This window comes from Lepidochelys kempii, chromosome 17, assembly GCF_965140285.1.
Source record: "Lepidochelys kempii isolate rLepKem1 chromosome 17, rLepKem1.hap1, whole genome shotgun sequence".
Classification (NCBI taxonomy): Eukaryota; Metazoa; Chordata; order Testudines; family Cheloniidae; genus Lepidochelys; species Lepidochelys kempii.
Window position 1 is genome coordinate 20348741 of NC_136396.1, and position 17561 is coordinate 20366301.

A 17561-nucleotide genomic window follows, 5' to 3' on the forward strand; every position below is an offset into this window, starting at 1 on the left:
TCTGTAGTAGGTCAAATGTTTTTATTTCTGGATATAAAGAAGATTCATACAACATGCTTCATACAACATTCCACAGTATGCTTCAACTACACAGAATCCACATCCCGGCTCATTAAACAAATCTTCATTTATAGGTCACAATATGTTTGTTTCTTATTCTGGTTGTTTGCCACCCCTCACAGTGAACACTCTGGCATATGGTATCTCCAGTTCTAGCCAAACATTGTCCCTAGGGCTTGGGCTGCTAGGCACTACTGCGCTGCTAATAATATGCTCTCTATCCTTCAGACACCGAGCTCTGCACTCCGATAGGCACAGCTGCTAAGTGAAAACAGGTGAATCCAGACGTCACTTTCATGGGCTTGTGAATGTGGCAGGTCCTGGCTGAATGACCTCTCCTAATTTTCTTTTTCTTTTCTTTTCTTTTCTTTTTTTTTTTTTTTTTTGGACCCGTTTATACTCAGAAAAAGATGTGTGTTTTAAAACATAGCAGCGAATGCCTGTTAAATCAAAGTGTTTTCAGTGTCTATTTCAGGAAAACTGACGTTTTTATCTGACCTAAGTAATCAGGACTTGCCTTTAATAGTACAAATGTGTCTTTTTAAATATATCTTAGTTAACATGTGCTAACTAACTAACTTGTGTTAAACTTCTAGTGTAGACAAGGCAAGTTTTAAACTTAACACATGTTAGCTGGTCAAGATAAACCCCAGTGAGGAGCCTCAAGTTCACTTTTTTTCCTAGTGAAGGCAAGGCCTGAATGACTTGGGTAATATACAAGGGCATGTCTACACTTGCTATTTAAAGCGGAAAAAGTCCCTTTTTTGTGCAGAAATCATGGGAGCGTCTACACTTGCCAATGACTTTTTGCAGTGAAACTCAGAAGTTTCACCGGAAAAGGAAAACCACCTCCACGAGAGGCGTACAGCTCTTACCGGGGATGCTTTTGCGGTGATGTGCAAGTGAAGACATGTTCTTCCTCTTTACACAGCTTTTAGCCTCCTGAGGATATCCCACAGTGCCTAGGTGACCACTCTGGCCAGCAGTGCTGCTCCTCTGTTGCCAGGTAAACAGACATCCACCCCTACCCCTGTAAAGCCCCAGGAACTTTGAAACTCCCCTTCCTGTTTTCTTGGCAAGTGCTCACTTATCTGGCCAGGTGACGATAGCTGCTCCATGGAGCAAAGGATCCCCAGCTTGGAGCAATGCTGACCTACTGCAGCTGATCAGTGTTTGGGGAGAGGTGGCTGTGCAGGGACCCAGCCCCCAGCCCCTTCTCACAGGACCTATCATCAAACTGGAGAGAGCTGCACTGTGGGATAGCTGCCCTGAGTACGCTGCTCCCATCAGCGATGGAAGTGCTGCTAATGTGAACACTCTCTGATGCCTGAGGAATGAAGGGAGGACACAAACCAGCGCTTTACTTTCACCGGTTCCCTATCACCAGTGAAACTTACAGCGCAAAAACTCTGCAAGTGTAGACAGACCCTAAGAGACGGTTATCCTGAAGTAGAAACTGAAAACACTTAAACTAGCAGGACATTGTCAAATAGTTGGAACACTAGCTACAGGTGGGTTGGGCTGAGGGTGTGATGAGCTTCAACAATGTGCTAAAATGTACATTTTCTTCTGCTGTTAGGAATAAATGAGACACTAAAAAAGGCCTTTTGGTCAGCGGATAAATTCACTTGGCTTTCCTTAAGATAGGAAAAACCTGTATTATTTCATGCCATCTGTCAAGGTTCCTTCCCCACTCTGAACTCTAGGCTACAGATGTGGGGACTTGCATGAAAGACCCCCTAAGCTTATTCTTACCAGCTTAGGTTAAAAACTTCCCCAAGGTACAAACTTTGCCCAGTCCTTGAACCTTATGCTGCCACCACCAAGAATCTTACACAAAGATCAGGGAAAGAGCCCACTTGGAGACATCTTCCCCCAAAATATCCCCCCAAGCCCTACACCCGCTTTCCTGGGGAAGGCTTGATAAGAATCCTCACCGATTTGTACAGGTGAACACAGACCCAAACCCTTGGATCTTAAGAACAATGAAAAATCTATCAGGTTCTTAAAAGAAGAATTTTAATTAAAGAAAACGTAAAAGAATCCCCTCTTTAAAATCAGGATGGTAAAAACCTTACAGGGTAATCAGATTCAAAACATAGAGAATCCCTCTAGTCAAAACCTTAAGTTACAAAAAGACACAAAAACAGGAATATACATTCCATCCAGCACAGCTTATTTTACCAGCCATTAAACAAAAGGAAATCTAACGCATTTCTAGCTAGATTACTTACTAACAGTTGTAAGGCTGCATTCCTGATCTGTTCCCAGCAAAAGCATCACACAGACAGATGAACCCTTTGTTTCCCCCCCTTCCCGATTTGAAAGTATCTTGTCTCCTCATTGGTCATTTTGGTCAGGTGCCAGGAAGGTTATCGTAGCTTCTTAACCCTTTACAGGTGAAAGGGTTTTGCCTCTGGCCAGGAGGGATTTTATAGCACCGTATACAGAAAAGTGGTTACCCTTCCCTTTATATCTATGACACCATCTATTAAAAAACCTGCAATGCTGGGGGATTTCTTTCAGCACAGCAATGCGCTGACCCAGCTAAAATGGAGCTTGGTCCCATCTATGTTGGCAAGAACAAACTGGATTTTAGTGGCCAGGGCCTTGTAGTGTTATAACCATAGGCGTCAACTTCTCCTGGTGCTGGTGGATGCTCGTACGCCCCCTGACCCCGCCCCAACTCCACCCCTACCCTGTCCCCATTCCAACCCCTTCACCAAAGTCCCTGCCCCAACTCCACCCTCTTCCTTCTCCTATTGGACCCCTTCCCCAAATCCCCACCCCAGCCCCGCCTCTTCCCTGAGTGTGCTGTGTTTCCCCTCCTCCCTCCTCCCTCCCAGTGCTTGTTACGCCACAAAACAGCTGTTTTGTGGCGGCAAGCCTGGGAGGAGAAGTGGGGATGCGGCATGCTCAGAGGGGCGGCGGAGGTGAGCTGGGGAGGGGGGGGCAAGGACTGGCCTGTCTCCCAAGATTTGTGAGAGTGATGGGTCATCCTTCAGGATAGGCTGTAGATCCTTGATAATGCATTGGAGGGGTTTTAGTTGGGGGCTGAAGGTGACGGCTAGTGGCGTTCTGTTATTTTCTTTGTTGGGCCTGTCCTGTAGTAGGTGACTTCTGGGTACTCTTCTGGCTCTGTCAATCTGTTTCTTCACTTCAGCAGGTGGGTATTGTAGTTGTAAGAATGCTTGATAGAGATCTTGTAGGTGTTTGTCTCTGTCTGAGGGGTTGGAGCAAATGCGGTTGTATCGTAGAGCTTGGCTGTAGACGATGGATCGTGTGGTGTGGTCAGGGTGAAAGCTGGAGGCATGTAGGTAGGAATAGCAGTCAGTAGGTTTCCGGTATAGGGTGGTGTTTATGTGACCATCGCTTATTAGCACCGTAGTGTCCAGGAAGTGGATCTCTTGTGTGGACTGGTCCAGGCTGAGGTTGATGGTGGGATGGAAATTGTTGAAATCATGGTGGAATTCCTCAAGGGCTTCTTTTCCATGGGTCCAGATGATGAAGATGTCATCAATATAGCGCAAGTAGAGTAGGGGCATTAGGGGACGAGAGCTGAGGAAGGGTGTTCTAAGTCAGCCATAAAAATGTTGGCATACTGTGGGGCCAGCGGGTACCCATAGCAGTGCTGCTGATTTGAAGGTATACATTGTCCCCAAATGTGAAATAGTTATGGGTGAGGACAAAGTCACAAAGTTCAGCCACCAGGTTTGCCGTGACATTATCGGGGATGGTGTTCCAACGCATTATCAAGGATCTACAACCTATCCTGAAGGACGACCCATCACTCTCACAAATCTTGGGAGACAGACCAGTCCTTGCCTACAGACAGCCCCCCAACCTGAAGCAAATACTCACCAGCAACTACATACCACACAACAGAACCACTAACCCAGGAACCTATCCTTGCAACAAAGCCCGTTGCCAACTGTGCCCACATATCTATTCAGGGGACACCATCACAGGGCCTAATAACGTCAGCCACACTATCAGAGGCTCGTTCACCTGCACATCCACCAATGTGATATATGCCATCATGTGCCAGCAATGCCCCTCTGCCATGTACATTGGTCAAACTGGACAGTTTCTACGTAAAAGAATAAATGGACACAAATCAGACGTCAAGAATTATAACATTCATAAACCAGTCGGAGAACACTTCAATCTCTCTGGTCACTCGATTACAGACATGAAAGTTGCGATATTACAACAGAAAAACTTCAAAACCAGACTCCAGCGAGAAACTGCTGAATTGGAATTCATTTGCAAATTGGATACAATCAACTTAGGCTTGAATAGAGACTGGGAGTGGCTAAGTCATTATGCAAGGTAATCTATTTCCCCTTGTTTTTTCCTCCCCCCCCCTTCCTCAGACATTCTTGTTAAACCCTGATTTATGCTGGAAATGGCCCACCTTGATTATCATACACATTGTAAGGAGAGTAATCACTTTAGATAAGCTATTACCAGCAGGAGAGTGGGGTGGGGGGAGAGAAAACCTTTTGTAGTGGTAAACACCCATTTTTTCATGGTTTGTGTGTATAAAAACATCCTCACTGCATTTTCCACTTTTGTGCATCCGATGAAGTGAGCTGTAGCTCACAAAAGCTCATGCTCAAACAAATTGGTTAGTCTCTGAGGTGCCACAAGTCCTCCTTTTCTTTTTGTGAATACAGACTAACGGGGCTGCTACTCTGAAACCTAACTTCTAATGGGAACTGGGTGCCCAGATCTTTCTGGGAGCTTTGAAAATCCCACCCTTCACCTTCAAATACTGTACAAATTAATTAATCCTCACATCCTCCAGGTGATTATCCAGCCTCATTGTACAAATGTAAGAGTGGAGGCAAAGAGAGGTTAAGGCCTTGTCTACATGCAAAGTGGGACCAAAATAACCAGCTGGGGTTTAATTCACACCTTCAGGTATTTCAGTGCATGTCTCTGGGGGTGGACACTCTTATAGCAGAATCACAGGGTCCCATCCCAGGGGGTAGCCCTGTTAGTCTGTATCCACAATTTCCTTGGTTACAAAGAAATCAGATGACATTTTACAGCATCCTGTTTCTGGCTTCGGGCGGGGTGGGGGTAGACCTCAGCAGTTCCTGGCCCCCTCGCCTGTCTTCCTGCTGGCAGAGCTCTTCAGGGTTAGCCCCGCGTCTGCTCGGCGCTGTGGGTCCAACTCGGCCGGTTTTGTCTCTGTCGCAGACTCCGCCCTGTCCGGTCACATCAGGAGCGCTAGGACCCAGGGCCAGAGCCGCGGGGGGCAGTGAAATGAACTGAGGCCAAGAGGAGCGTTTCTTGCAGCGCTCGGGAGGTGGGAAGTTGAGATCGGCTCCGAGAGGCGCCTTGTCTGCGTCGGCCGAGCAGACTCCGAAGAGCAGAAGAGAAGCAAGGTCAGACTCGCTTCCCCTGGGCTGGGGGGGCGGAGCGCGGCCGGCCCCCCCCGGACACGGCATGTGCCCGCTGCCGTGTGTAATGATCAGCCCCGCTACTGATCCCGTGCGGGATTTCCAGCCGGCATCTCCTAGGTCAGAAACCCAGGTTGGAAGGCTCCTGGGCGGCCCCCTGCTCGGGAGCACTGGGGCAGGTCCTTGGAGTCAGTCTCGGATTTGTGGTGCCGAGAGCAGCAACTGTGTCTTGGTCTTTGTGGGGGGCTGATTCTCATTTACACTAGAACCACTTTACACCACCCTGGGGTTTTGCCATTGACTTCAGTGGGGCCAGGATTTCACGCAGGAGTGTAAAGTGAGGGGCCCTAGTGTGAATATCACTTACAGCCACTTTAAGGCCCTTTCACGCTGCCAAAGCGGCGTGAAGTGGCGTCCGTGTGAACGAGACTCGGACCATTCTTTGTAGTGAGGGCTGATCAGTGCTGCGCTTAAAGCTGGGGTCAAGGAGCTCCGGTTGGAAATCAGCCTCTTTCCCTTTCCCCTGGCGTTTCTCCCCACCCCCCCAGCCAAAGCTGACATGCCGTGAAACGTCTGGCACTTTGAGAGCAAGTTGCTAACATGAGAAACTGACCTGGTTACAAGGAAACAGACGGGCAGCGGGGTACTGGGGTCCTATCGTGGCGCGGTCACAGCCCTGAGCGTGAGCACTCGGCTAACATCAGTTTCCTGTTTTTTTCTAAGACATTTCTTCCTGCACAGAAAAAGCCAAGATCCTTGAAAGCAAACAGTGGAGATAGTCCTGTAATTGGAGAATATTCTGCACATGCATTGGGAAGCAGGGGGGATTTGCAGACTGGGGGTGGGGGCTTGTAGGGCCGGGCCCTTAAGTGGTTCAAGTAGGTTTTGGAAAAGGTGGTGAAGAAAAGCTCAGAGCTTTGCTGCAGGGGCTGTTTTGCTGGAGACAGTTGCTTGCACTGGTGGGTTAACAGAGTTTAGAGACAGTAGCAGAGTTTTATTGTCCTTACAATGGAAACTGAGAGCACTTTAACTCCTCCCTAGATGAGCATGGGCTAAATTTCTCCAGTGGGGATTTATTTCCATGTAATGAACAGTTTGATTCCTTTCTGTGTGTTTCTGTTTTTTCTGAAACGCTCTGAAAGTGGAAGGGTAAATCCTTACTGTCTGGGAATGACTCCCAAGGAAAGCAGCAGTATGTCCCCAGAAACCCTGGATTTGTGCTGGAAATGGCCCACCTTGATTATCATACACATTGTGAGGAGAGTGATCACTTTAGATAAGCTATTACCAACAGGAGAGTGGGTTTGTGGGGTGGGGTGGGGTCGGGAGAAAACCTGGATTTGTGCTGGAAATGGCCCAACTTGATTATCATACACATTGTAAGGAGAGTGATCACTTTAGATAAGCTATTACCAGCAGGAGAGTGGGGTGGGGGGAGAGAGAACCTTTTGTAGTGGTAAAAACCCATTTTTTCATGGTTTGTGTGTATAAAAAGATCTTTTGTACTTTCCACAGTACGCATCCGATGAAGTGAGCCGTAGCTCACGAAAACTTATGCTCAAATAAATTGGTTAGTTTCTAAGGTGCCACAAGTCCTCCTTTTCTTTTTGCGAATAGAGACTAACACGGCTGCTACTCTGAAACCTGCCACTTTGTTCTGTGTAATGTTTTAAGGGAGACCTGTTGCTTTCATTGTTTCAGGAACACGATGACCATGGAGGAGAGCCCTCTCTGTGTTGATTGGCTCACAGACTATCCGGATGCGGTTTTAAAAGTGGGAAAAGTGACTTTTGGCGAGAAATCCAGGAAGAAGATGACAGATTGCAATCTGAGAAGGAAACAAGTTGGTAACATTTCCCGAGCGGCATGTGCATTTCTGAATTCAGGAGGAGGAGTGATAAAGGCAGAGGTTGATAATAAGGACTACAATTATGAAGAACATGGGATTGGACAGGATATAGAAAAAGCCCTTACAGAACTTACTCCATCTAAAATGTCTCGAAAATACTTTGATTTTGAATATATGCGGGAAAACAACTGTGTGTTAATTTTTGTGAAGTCATGGAGCAGTGACGGCTCATCTTCACCCCGTATTTGCAGCCTAAGGACAGGCTTGTGCCAAAGATCTCTGACTCGAACTGACAGCATGAGTCCTACTGAAGCAGTGCAATTTCTCAAAGAGAAGGAAGTTTCTGCCAGGAGAAAACGTGGTGAGGGGACAGGACCAAGAGCTAAGAAAGCTCTGCTAAGTGACGTTCAGCAGGAACAAAACCTGTATATATCTGCTGAAAGATTTTATCAAAGAGATGGTCTCTGCTTTGGGGAGAAACTAAATTTCACGGAGTCGACGCATGTTGAATTTAAGAATTTTACAACAAAGAACATTTTGAAATACATGAAAGAGATCCTGCCAAATTACATCTCTGCCTTTGCAAACACACAAGGAGGATTTTTATTTATTGGAGTGGATGATAACGGGACAGTTGTTGGATGTAGGAATGACAAAGTAAATATCAGTGAATTAAAAGAAGTAATAGAACATGTTAAGGGGAAATTACCCATTTCACATTTCTGCAGTTCTCTGCCTGGAGTGAACTTAGAATGCAAAATGCTGGAGGTGTATGACAAAGATCAAAACTTGTATGGTTATGTCTGTGCTGTGAGAATCCAGCCGTTTTGTTGTGTTGTGTTTTCGGAGACTCCGGACTCATGGACTGTGAAGGGCAATGAGATCATGAGGATGACAGCCAACGAATGGACATCCTTGATGATGGCAACTGACCCAGGTCAACATGAAAAAAAAATCAAAATTTGTAGTTTATTTTTCCATATTAGCGCTAACGTCAGTATTTCTAGCATGGCGGTGCCATTGGTGATGTGATAAGTGGTCTTAAGTCACTGGTTGGTACCCCAGACTCTTACAAGGTTATAGGGACTTCTGTCTGTAATTTTATTACCGTACCTGCTATTATAAGTTACAAGTAGCTTTCTGCTCGTTTGGTCAGATGCAAACAGCACTCGCCTATAATCTTTGGTTTCTGCGGCACCCAATAACCAGTCCGCACCAACTGTGCCAACCCAAATCCTGCAAAATCATCTACATGAGCTTTGACAATACAAGCCAAGCTTGAGGGTCATCAATTTTTAATCTAATCATAAATAGTGGAAACCTTATTTGACCTCCAACTTTTCATTCATTAGCATGCACCAAAAACTGGGGATACTTATCCCAGGATAATCCAAGAAATAATTACAGATGAAAACAACAGGACCAAGATCCAATATCATGGTCCTGATTTATGCCTTTTCCTTAACCCTTTCCTCCCTTGACGATTGCCGCAGGAATGGAGGGACCCAATTCTTTGCAACTGAAAACCCACTGCATACTCCCAACTTGTGGCAATAAGATTCTACCCTTTCTGCCACCTGAAGGGGGACACACTGCAGCTGTGAATGGGTTCCCAGATAAGCACCTCCAGTTAAATTAATTAACCTCATCTCATTTGAAGTTTCGACAGGGTGCATATGCTGCACCAGTTCATTTACAATGGAAAAACCAAATCAATTCTGTGCATACAGAGTAAAATTCTTTATGGTGGTGAAGAGGTGCAGTAATAGTGTATTAACATGAGCTTTAATTTATGTTTCTAGAGATTTCAAATTTGTGTGAAGCTTTCAGGGCTGAGCTGAGTGTGTCATGTGCACCCCCACTTACCAAAACAGTGTTTTCCAACAAAGGCCTCGCTTGTCTGCGTGATCTGCAAGAATCTCTATTTCCAGGTATGCTTTTGTAGTTTAATTCTGATTTACATATTTTGACATGATTGAAGATTTCAGTTTAGAACGAATGTTAAAATGTAGTAGGTTTCAGAGTAACAGCCGTGTTAGTCTGTATTCGCACAAAGAAAAGGAGTACTTTAAGTGGCACCTTAGAGACTAACCAATTTATTTGAGCATAAGTTTTCGTGAGCTACAGCTCACTTCAAAATGTAGTAGGAAATTACTTATTCCCCGTTTGCCTCACGTTGTTTTCAAATAATTATGAGGACTACAAGCATGGGACAGCATGCACTAACAGATTGTATGAACTGGTTGAAACAGACCAGCTGGTAGGTCTTCATATTGACCTCTCTGAATCCTCCTTGTTCCCTGGACCCTGCACTCCCACACTTACTACATGTATACAAATGTATGATCATAGAAGAGTAGGACTGAAGGGACCTCGAAAGGTCCAGTCCCCTGCACTCAAGGCAAGGACAAGTGATTTTCAAGTGATCCTATGTGATATTTAATTCTTATTTCAATGTTTTTCACCTAAGAAAGCGGTGAGTACGATAGCATTACTGTATGTTAAATAAGTATCCTGACGTATGTGTTTATGTTCTTCAATATTAAAATGTGAATTTGCTGGAGTTTTATGGAGGGATTTTCAAAAGCGCATAGGATTGGCCTAACTTTGCTCTCATAGAAGTCAGTGGTAAATTCCCATTAAATTCAATGAAGGTAGAGTTAAACTAAGGCTGAGTGCTTTTGAAAATCCTACCCATAATATTTACATTTTGGTTGGGTTTGCTGGATTTCCTTAAAATATAATTTGTGTGAAATTCTGCTTAAACTGGTCAAAGTGGAGTTTTCTTACAAATATATTCAGTATTTGTTACAATTTACGCCCTTTTTTGGAAATGAATCATTCCTGAATCTTTTCTGATTTCTATGAATAGTCGTGAAACTGAACCTGTTCTCCAAATTGGTAAGACTAGGATGTGTGGGAAAAGTTCCTGTTAACTATTCACTATTCAGTCTCTGTTGTTCCTGATCTATAATATGTCCCATGTTATAGGTTTTGCTCCAAGACTGGTGGATCAAAGGATTTTAAACAAGAGAATAGGGAATAATTAATAATTAGCAAGCTTTTGTTACAGATTGATAGATCAACTATTTGTCTCAATATTTGAGAGGAATTTAGCATTGTCGAGCGCTTTTCTGAATAATCGCATGGCTGTCAGACTGTTTGCGAACACAGACGGGGACTTCGATGAATAGCAATGAACTGAACTTGGCCTGTTTGTTTAGGAATATTTTTCTATTATTATTCCAGCTGTGTTCAATTCATTAGTAATATTAAATGGCATTTTATATTTTAAACATAATAATGTCTGATAAAATTAAGCTTTTTTAAAAAAAAGCCAAAATTCATCAAATTTTTGCTTTGTTTGGGAATCATTTTCAAACTAGTCCTGTTAGATATGAGAGGTTTCAGTGTTCATAATTGTTTAATGAAACATATACTCTCTGCAATTTGTGGGTTCTTCACAATATCGCTGATGTATATTTAATATTTGGGCTGTGACATGGGTCACCCAAATAATATGGCTTGATCTAATGAAAAGAATGAGGAGGAAATCAAACAATTCATTGGGACTTTGTAGGGGAAGGTGGACTAGCTGAGAAGGGAGTATTTCCTAGAGATAATCAGGTCTAGATATTTGCCAGTTGTAGGACACTTTAAGTGTGCGGCTGTGCAAAACCGAAATGCAGGAAATGCAGTTATATAAAACACATTCTCTCTGCTTCCCCAGATATACCACACAGAACTCACCAAGTCAAAGTCCTTTACCTCACTATCACAAATAGAGTAATACTTTGTAATGCGGACAAACTCCAAAGGTTGAATACTCATATCGCTAAACTTTTTGACAAATGCCATAAGGGAAAGTTGCAGTTTAAAGAAAAGGAGTACTTGTGGCACCTTAGAGACTAACCAATTTATTTGAGCATGAGCTTTCGTGAGCTACAGCTCACTTCATCGGATGCATACCGTGGAAACTGCAGCAGACTTTATATATACACAGAGAATATGAAACAATACCTCCTCCCACCCCACTGTCCTGCTGGTAATAGCTTATCTAAAGTGATCATCAGGTGGGCCATTTCCAGCACAAATCCAGGTTTTCTCACCCTCCACCCCCCCACACAAATTCACTCTCCTGCTGGTGATAGCCCATCCAAAGTGACAACTCTTTACACAATGTGCATGACAATCAAGTTGGGCTATTTCCTGCACAAATCCAGGTTTTCTCACATCCCCCCCACCCCCATACACACACAAACTCACTCTCCTGCTGGTAATAGCTCATCCAAACTGACCACTCTCCAAGTTTAAATCCAAGTTAAACCAGAACATCTGGGGGGGGGGGGGGGGTAGGAAAAAACAAGAGGACACAGGCTACCTTGCATAATGACTTAGCCACTCCCAGTCTCTATTTAAGCCTATATTAATAGTATCCAATTTGCAAATGAATTCCAATTCAGCAGTTTCTCGCTGGAGTCTGGATTTGAAGTTTTTTTGTTTTAAGATAGCGACCTTCATGTCTGTGATTGCGGGACTAGAGAGATTGAAGTGTTCTCCGACTGGTTTATGAATGTTATAATTCTTGACATCTGATTTGTGTCCATTTATTCTTTTACGTAGAGACTGTCCAGTTTGACCAATGTACATGGCAGAGGGGCATTGCTGGCACATGATGGCATATATCACATTGGTGGATGTGCAGGTGAACGAGCCTCTGATAGTGTGGCTGATGTTATTAGGCCCTGTGATGGTGTCCCCTGAATAGATATGTGGACACAGTTGGCAACTGGCTTTGTTGCAAGGATAAGTTCCTGGGTTAGTGGTTCTGTTGTGTGGTATGTGGTTGTTGGTGAGTATTTGCTTCAGGTTGCGGGGCTGTCTGTAGGCAAGGACTGGCCTGTCTCCCAAGATTTATGAGAGTGCTGGGTCATCCTTTAGGATAGGTTGTAGATCCTTAATAATGCGTTGGAGGGGTTTTAGTTGGGGGCTGAAGGTGACGGCTAGTGGCGTTCTGTTATTTTCTTTGTTAGGCCTGTCCTGTAGTAGGTAACTTCTGGGAACTCTTCTGGCTCTATCAATCTGAATTGGAATTCATTTGCAAATTGGATACTATTAATTTAGGCTTAAATAGAGACTGGGAATGGCTAAGTCATTATGCAAGGTAGCCTGTGTTCTCTTGTTTTTTCCTCCCCCCCCCCCAGATGTTCTGGTTTAACTTGGATTTAAACTTGGAGAGTGGTCAGTTTGGATGAGCTATTACCAGCAGGAGAGTGAGTTTGTGTGTGTATGGGGGTGGGGGGGATGTGAGAAAACCTGGATTTGTGCAGGAAATAGCCCAACTTGATTGTCATGCACATTGTGTAAAGAGTTGTCACTTTGGATGGGCTATCACCAGCAGGAGAGTGAATTTGTGTGGGGGGGTGGAGGGTGAGAAAACCTGGATTTGTGCTGGAAATGGCCCACCTGATGATCACTTTAGATAAGCTATTACCAGCAGGACAGTGGGGTGGGAGGAGGTATTGTTTCATATTCTCTGTGTATATATAAAGTCTGCTGCAGTTTCCACGGTATGCATCCGATGAAGTGAGCTGTAGCTCACGAAAGCTGATGCTCAAATAAACTGGTTAGTCTCTAAGGTGCCACAAGTCCTCCTTTTCTTTTTGCGAATACAGACTAACACGGCTGCTACTCTGAAACTTGCAGTTTAAAAAACCTCAAAACAAAAAAACTAAAATATGGAATGCCAGTAATTCTTAATTAAGATTCCCTTTAAACATATGGAAAATAAGCAAAATACACAGTTTAGGTCACACAAATTCTCACTTCTCTTCCTCTGTGATCTTCTACTTCTGCCAGTATTTCATTTTCATCATAAAATTTTCTTGAATGAGTTTCTGGTTTCATTTTTTCTGAAGTGGAATAGCAAACTGTTTCGTACAGTGTGCATGTGAATCATAGTCAATATAGACACAGGTCTCCAACAGTAAATTAATAGGGAAAAAATGGTTTTGTGTTCAGGTCTGGTTGATTTCATCTAATTAAAAAGTAATAACCTAGTGCCCTCAAATCTGGGAAATACACAGTTAAGGAAAGGTGAAATAATTCCTTTCAATGTCAGAAATATTTCAATATTTTCCAGCACTTTTACTTTTCATAATACTCCTTTCAATTGTGCTAACTAATGGATTGCAATATATTTTCAACCATAAATTCAGTTGGAATAGCTTTTTAAATGGCCTTGTAGAGCTTTTGAAAAAAGAGAATAATCATACAAATATATATTTTTTTCTAATTCTCTCAATTTCTAGTAAATGGTAATGGGATAACATACAAACCAGACAACCTCAGCAAAGAGCTCTTCTCAGAGTATCCAGGGCTGGAGGATTTAATGAACGAGCAAATGGAAGAGCTGCAATATTCTCAGGGACTACTGATATTTGCAAGAAGCTGGGCTGTTGCTGTTGGATTGCCAGAGAATCAGCATGTTGTCTGTGATGCTCTCTTAATAGCCGCAGGCAAATACCCAACGCTGTACACCGTCACGGAGGATTATTCCATGGTTGGGTTTGAATATTCAAAACATATTGCTTGTACGTTAAAGAAGAAACTGGTAAATGATGGGGGATACACTCAGAAAGTGTGTGTGATTCCCCATCTCCTACACCTTGGAATCAACAGAGAGCTAAATAATGACTCACATGTACAAGTCAAGCATCCCCTTTCCTATGTCCTCTTGCCCAATGACATGCCAGACTTACTTCACTCACTTGTGATAATCTTGTTGAGTTTTAGATCCTTCTTAAGTGACATGCTTGGCTGTGAATTTTTCAACCTTCTCACCTTTAAACAGTATGAGATACTAACAATGAATCTTCACAAATTCAAGAAGCTGTTTATCTATGGCCTGCCAGGAACGGGGAAGACAGTTGTGGCCCTGAATATCATAGAGAGGATAAAGAACGTGTTCCACTGCAAATCTGATGAGATTCTGTACATTTGTGAGTACCAGCCTCTGACAGCAATTGTGAAGTAAGTATTGTGTAGCTAATTCAAAACCCTGTGCTGTTAAATCATATCAAATGCCAGAGGGACGATGGGGAAATATGTTTAATGCAGGAAGAAAAGTCTTTTTAAAGACTGAGAAACATTTTTTGCCAGTCAATAAAGAAATGGACCACTATTCTCTAAGGCCTTGTCTACAAACAAGCCCTCAACTCATAATTTTCTGGCTCTACTAAGTAGGGTTAAACAAATCAGTGGTAATGTGGAGTATTATCAATCGGAAGTTTTCCAGTGCTGAGATGATGCCATAAGTAAGAGGGTAGTATGCATGTTATAGGACAGAATGGGCAGGGATTAATGGTATTTGGGAGGCCTTTTTTGACAAACCATCTTAAAACAATTTGGGTGAGATTCACCCCTCGATGGGAAAATTGCACTTCTGTGAGCCACCTAACCCCCTGCACCCAGAGGGTATTCACCTCTAGGGGACATCGGGCAGGGTTTCTGTTCCTCTCCTCTCTTGAGGGTGAATGTGGGGAAGGTCAGCTTTGGTTTCTGCCAGATGCTCTATGGAGCCTTCTTCACATTCTACCTGCCTTCCTCACATTCTACCTCTCCACCATATCCCTCCCTTGGTCCTAATGTCTGTCCCATCTCTGTTTTCTCTACCAGTCTCTCTTTACCCGGAGCTATTCCATTCTTCCCCCCATGCTACCATTGCTTCTAGCCCTCTGCCCCAACCAGCAGCCCCCTCTTCCTCAATTCTTCCTGTCGCCTCTGCTCCCTACTCCCTTCCCCAGCACTGAGGTCTTGTCCCACCCCTCAAAACTGTTTTGCCTCCATCCCCAGCCTCCCTTCAAGTCCTGTCTCTGCTGTCCAAACACACCCATGTCCTGCTGCTGCTCAGGGTAAGGAGGTGGCTGGTGAATCAGCTGGGAATTGCTTTCTGCTCCTCGCTGTCGGCCAGGAGGGGAAGGGTGCCACTGATGGAGAAGGCGGCAGAGCTGCCTTCACCGGACAGGGCATGACAGTTTGTTTCATAGTTTGCTCACGTGGACTCATTCACCCCAGGAGTCAAGATTGATTCCTGTGGCCAGCCAGGTGGCGTTCCACTCTTCAGACCCTGGGGGGGGGGGTGTCCAGTTGAGCTGCTTCCCAGCCAACCTGTGCACAGTGACCCACGTCAAATCCTGAAATCATTTATACACTGAAAGAGACCCTCGTTATAATGGCCCTAGTCACATTTACGCTAAGGCTAGAACTGTGTAAAGGGGCCTTAATGTAAATGAGAATAAGGCTCATATTGAATGAGATCCGAACTACGTTTGTAATCTATGTAAGCAATTTTTATGTATCTATATATGATCTATATATATATCTATATCTATCTATATAGTCATTATCTGAGTGTATGAACTGTAAAGGTAATAGAACAATTATGCAAATCACCTTAATTGGCTGTTGCAGCCCCTTATAATGCTTGCTTGTTTTCTGTAATATCTTTTTGTGTAGGGTCTATAATGATTTTAAGCAGTGGAGTAACAAACTATAAATTAACAAATTGTGGGGGACTACACAACATAACATCCTTCAGACAATCTGCATGAGCTGCCTCCCAATAATTATAATACATTTTTGGGTACCCTTTTACTAAGTGTTTTATAAAATATTTTAGAAGTACATTAACATACTTCTATTGTTGTTATGTCAGAAACGTGCACTTTTTGGGTGGGTAAAAGCTCATAGAATCAGAGAATATCAGGGTTGGAAGGGACCTCAGGAGGGCATCTAGTCCAACTCCCTGCTCAAAGCAGGACCAATCCCCAATTTTTGGCCCAGATCCCTAAATGGCCCCCTCAAGGATTGAACTCACAACCCTGGGTTTAAAGGGCCAATGCTCAAACCGCTGAAATGCTTCCTCTACTGCTTTTGTGCACATTATGTAACACATCGGAGGTGTGCTGTTTCTGATGTAACTCATCAATTACCTACATGCTTTCGGTGTTGAATGTGTGTTGCCCTTTGTAAATGTGGGTTTTTTTAAATAATCAGAAGTGAAATCTTAAAAGCAAAAAGTTTGCAAGCTTGTTCATAGCCAGAAAGAGGTGATTTGATACACTTGTCACTCCTCTAAATTGGATCAACTGCACAGACCAACAGAAAATTCACACTAATCATGCCAAATGTCTTCTTTTATTTTGTAGAAGGAGAAACATTTGCCGGCCTGTGACCCGAGTTGCCTTCTTAAAGGGGAATTATCAATCAGTGAAGCACATAGTAATTGATGAGGCCCAGAATTTCCGGTCAGAGGATGGCGATTGGTACAGCAAAGCTCAGTGCATCACCCAAGGACATGGTCATTGCGAACCTGGTGTTCTCTGGATCTTCTTGGACTATTTACAAACAAGTCACCCATTTCCATGCGGTCTTCCACATCCATCAGAACAATATCCTCAGGAGTGGTTAACTATAGGGGTCCGGAATGCCACCCAGATATACAATACCATGGAACAAGAGATGCAAAATATTGTAAACTATCCACAAATTGATATTCCTTTTGAGCGGTTAAGAATGCTGCTCAATGAAGCTGTATGTGGCCATCCCCTGCCAGGTGTTTGTAGGGTAGAAGAAAACTTGGAGGAGGAGGAAATAGCGACATATGTGGTTGATACCTGTCGCCAATATTTCCGAAGTGGTTACTCCGGGAAAGACATTGCTATCCTGTGCAACACAATGAAAGAGAAGGATAGGTATCAGTGCATATTACAACCCAAAATGAGAGCGACGATGAGAAATTTCAAACTGGACGCATGTTTCACAACGGCAGACAATGTGCTGGGTCATGGCATTGTTCTCGACAGCATCCGCCGCTTTTCTGGCCTGGAGAGAAACATCGTATTTGGGATCAACCCAGTCCCTGTCCCTACACAGAATGCGATTTCCGAAAATCTTAAACTCTGTGTGGCATCCAGAGCTAATTTACAACTTCATTTGCTGTATGAAAGGTAATGCTTGCAAGTGTCCTGGTGGTTCCCTCGGGATCTGTTTAATAACCCGTGATAGTCATGTCGCTTTTGTGGTTTTTCACCCACGATTCAGACCTAAATACAAATCTCACCATGGGTGAAATTTTACCTTAGAGGGTTCCCATCTCCCAGGCTAATAAACTACATGAGACCTGGTGAGGCCTGGGGGTCTTAAAAAGCCAGTCCGTAAAATAAACCAAAGGAGCTACA

At 43.7% G+C, this 17561-nt stretch overlaps 1 protein-coding gene across 1 annotated transcript; it reads left to right on the top strand.

The window, feature by feature from the left end:
* Positions 1 to 7172: 7172 nt before the first annotated feature.
* Positions 7173 to 17359, top strand: LOC140899507 (schlafen family member 13). Its single transcript, XM_073315133.2, has 4 exons — positions 7173 to 8257; positions 9123 to 9251; positions 13632 to 14352; positions 16530 to 17359. The coding sequence occupies exons 1-4, from the start codon at positions 7180 to 7182 to the stop codon at positions 17332 to 17334; spliced, it is 2733 nt and encodes a 910-aa protein (XP_073171234.2). The 5' UTR covers positions 7173 to 7179; the 3' UTR covers positions 17335 to 17359.
* Positions 17360 to 17561: the final 202 nt, after the last annotated feature.

Coding starts and splice junctions, on each gene's coding strand:
- LOC140899507 (XM_073315133.2), top strand. CDS start 7,180: ATGACCATGGAGGAGAGCCCTCTCTGTGTTGATTGGCTCACAGACTAT. Junction 9,252..13,631: donor GCAAGAATCTCTATTTCCAG/GTATGCTTTTGT, acceptor CTCAATTTCTAG/TAAATGGTAATGGGATAACA. Junction 14,353..16,529: donor CCTCTGACAGCAATTGTGAA/GTAAGTATTGTG, acceptor TTTATTTTGTAG/AAGGAGAAACATTTGCCGGC.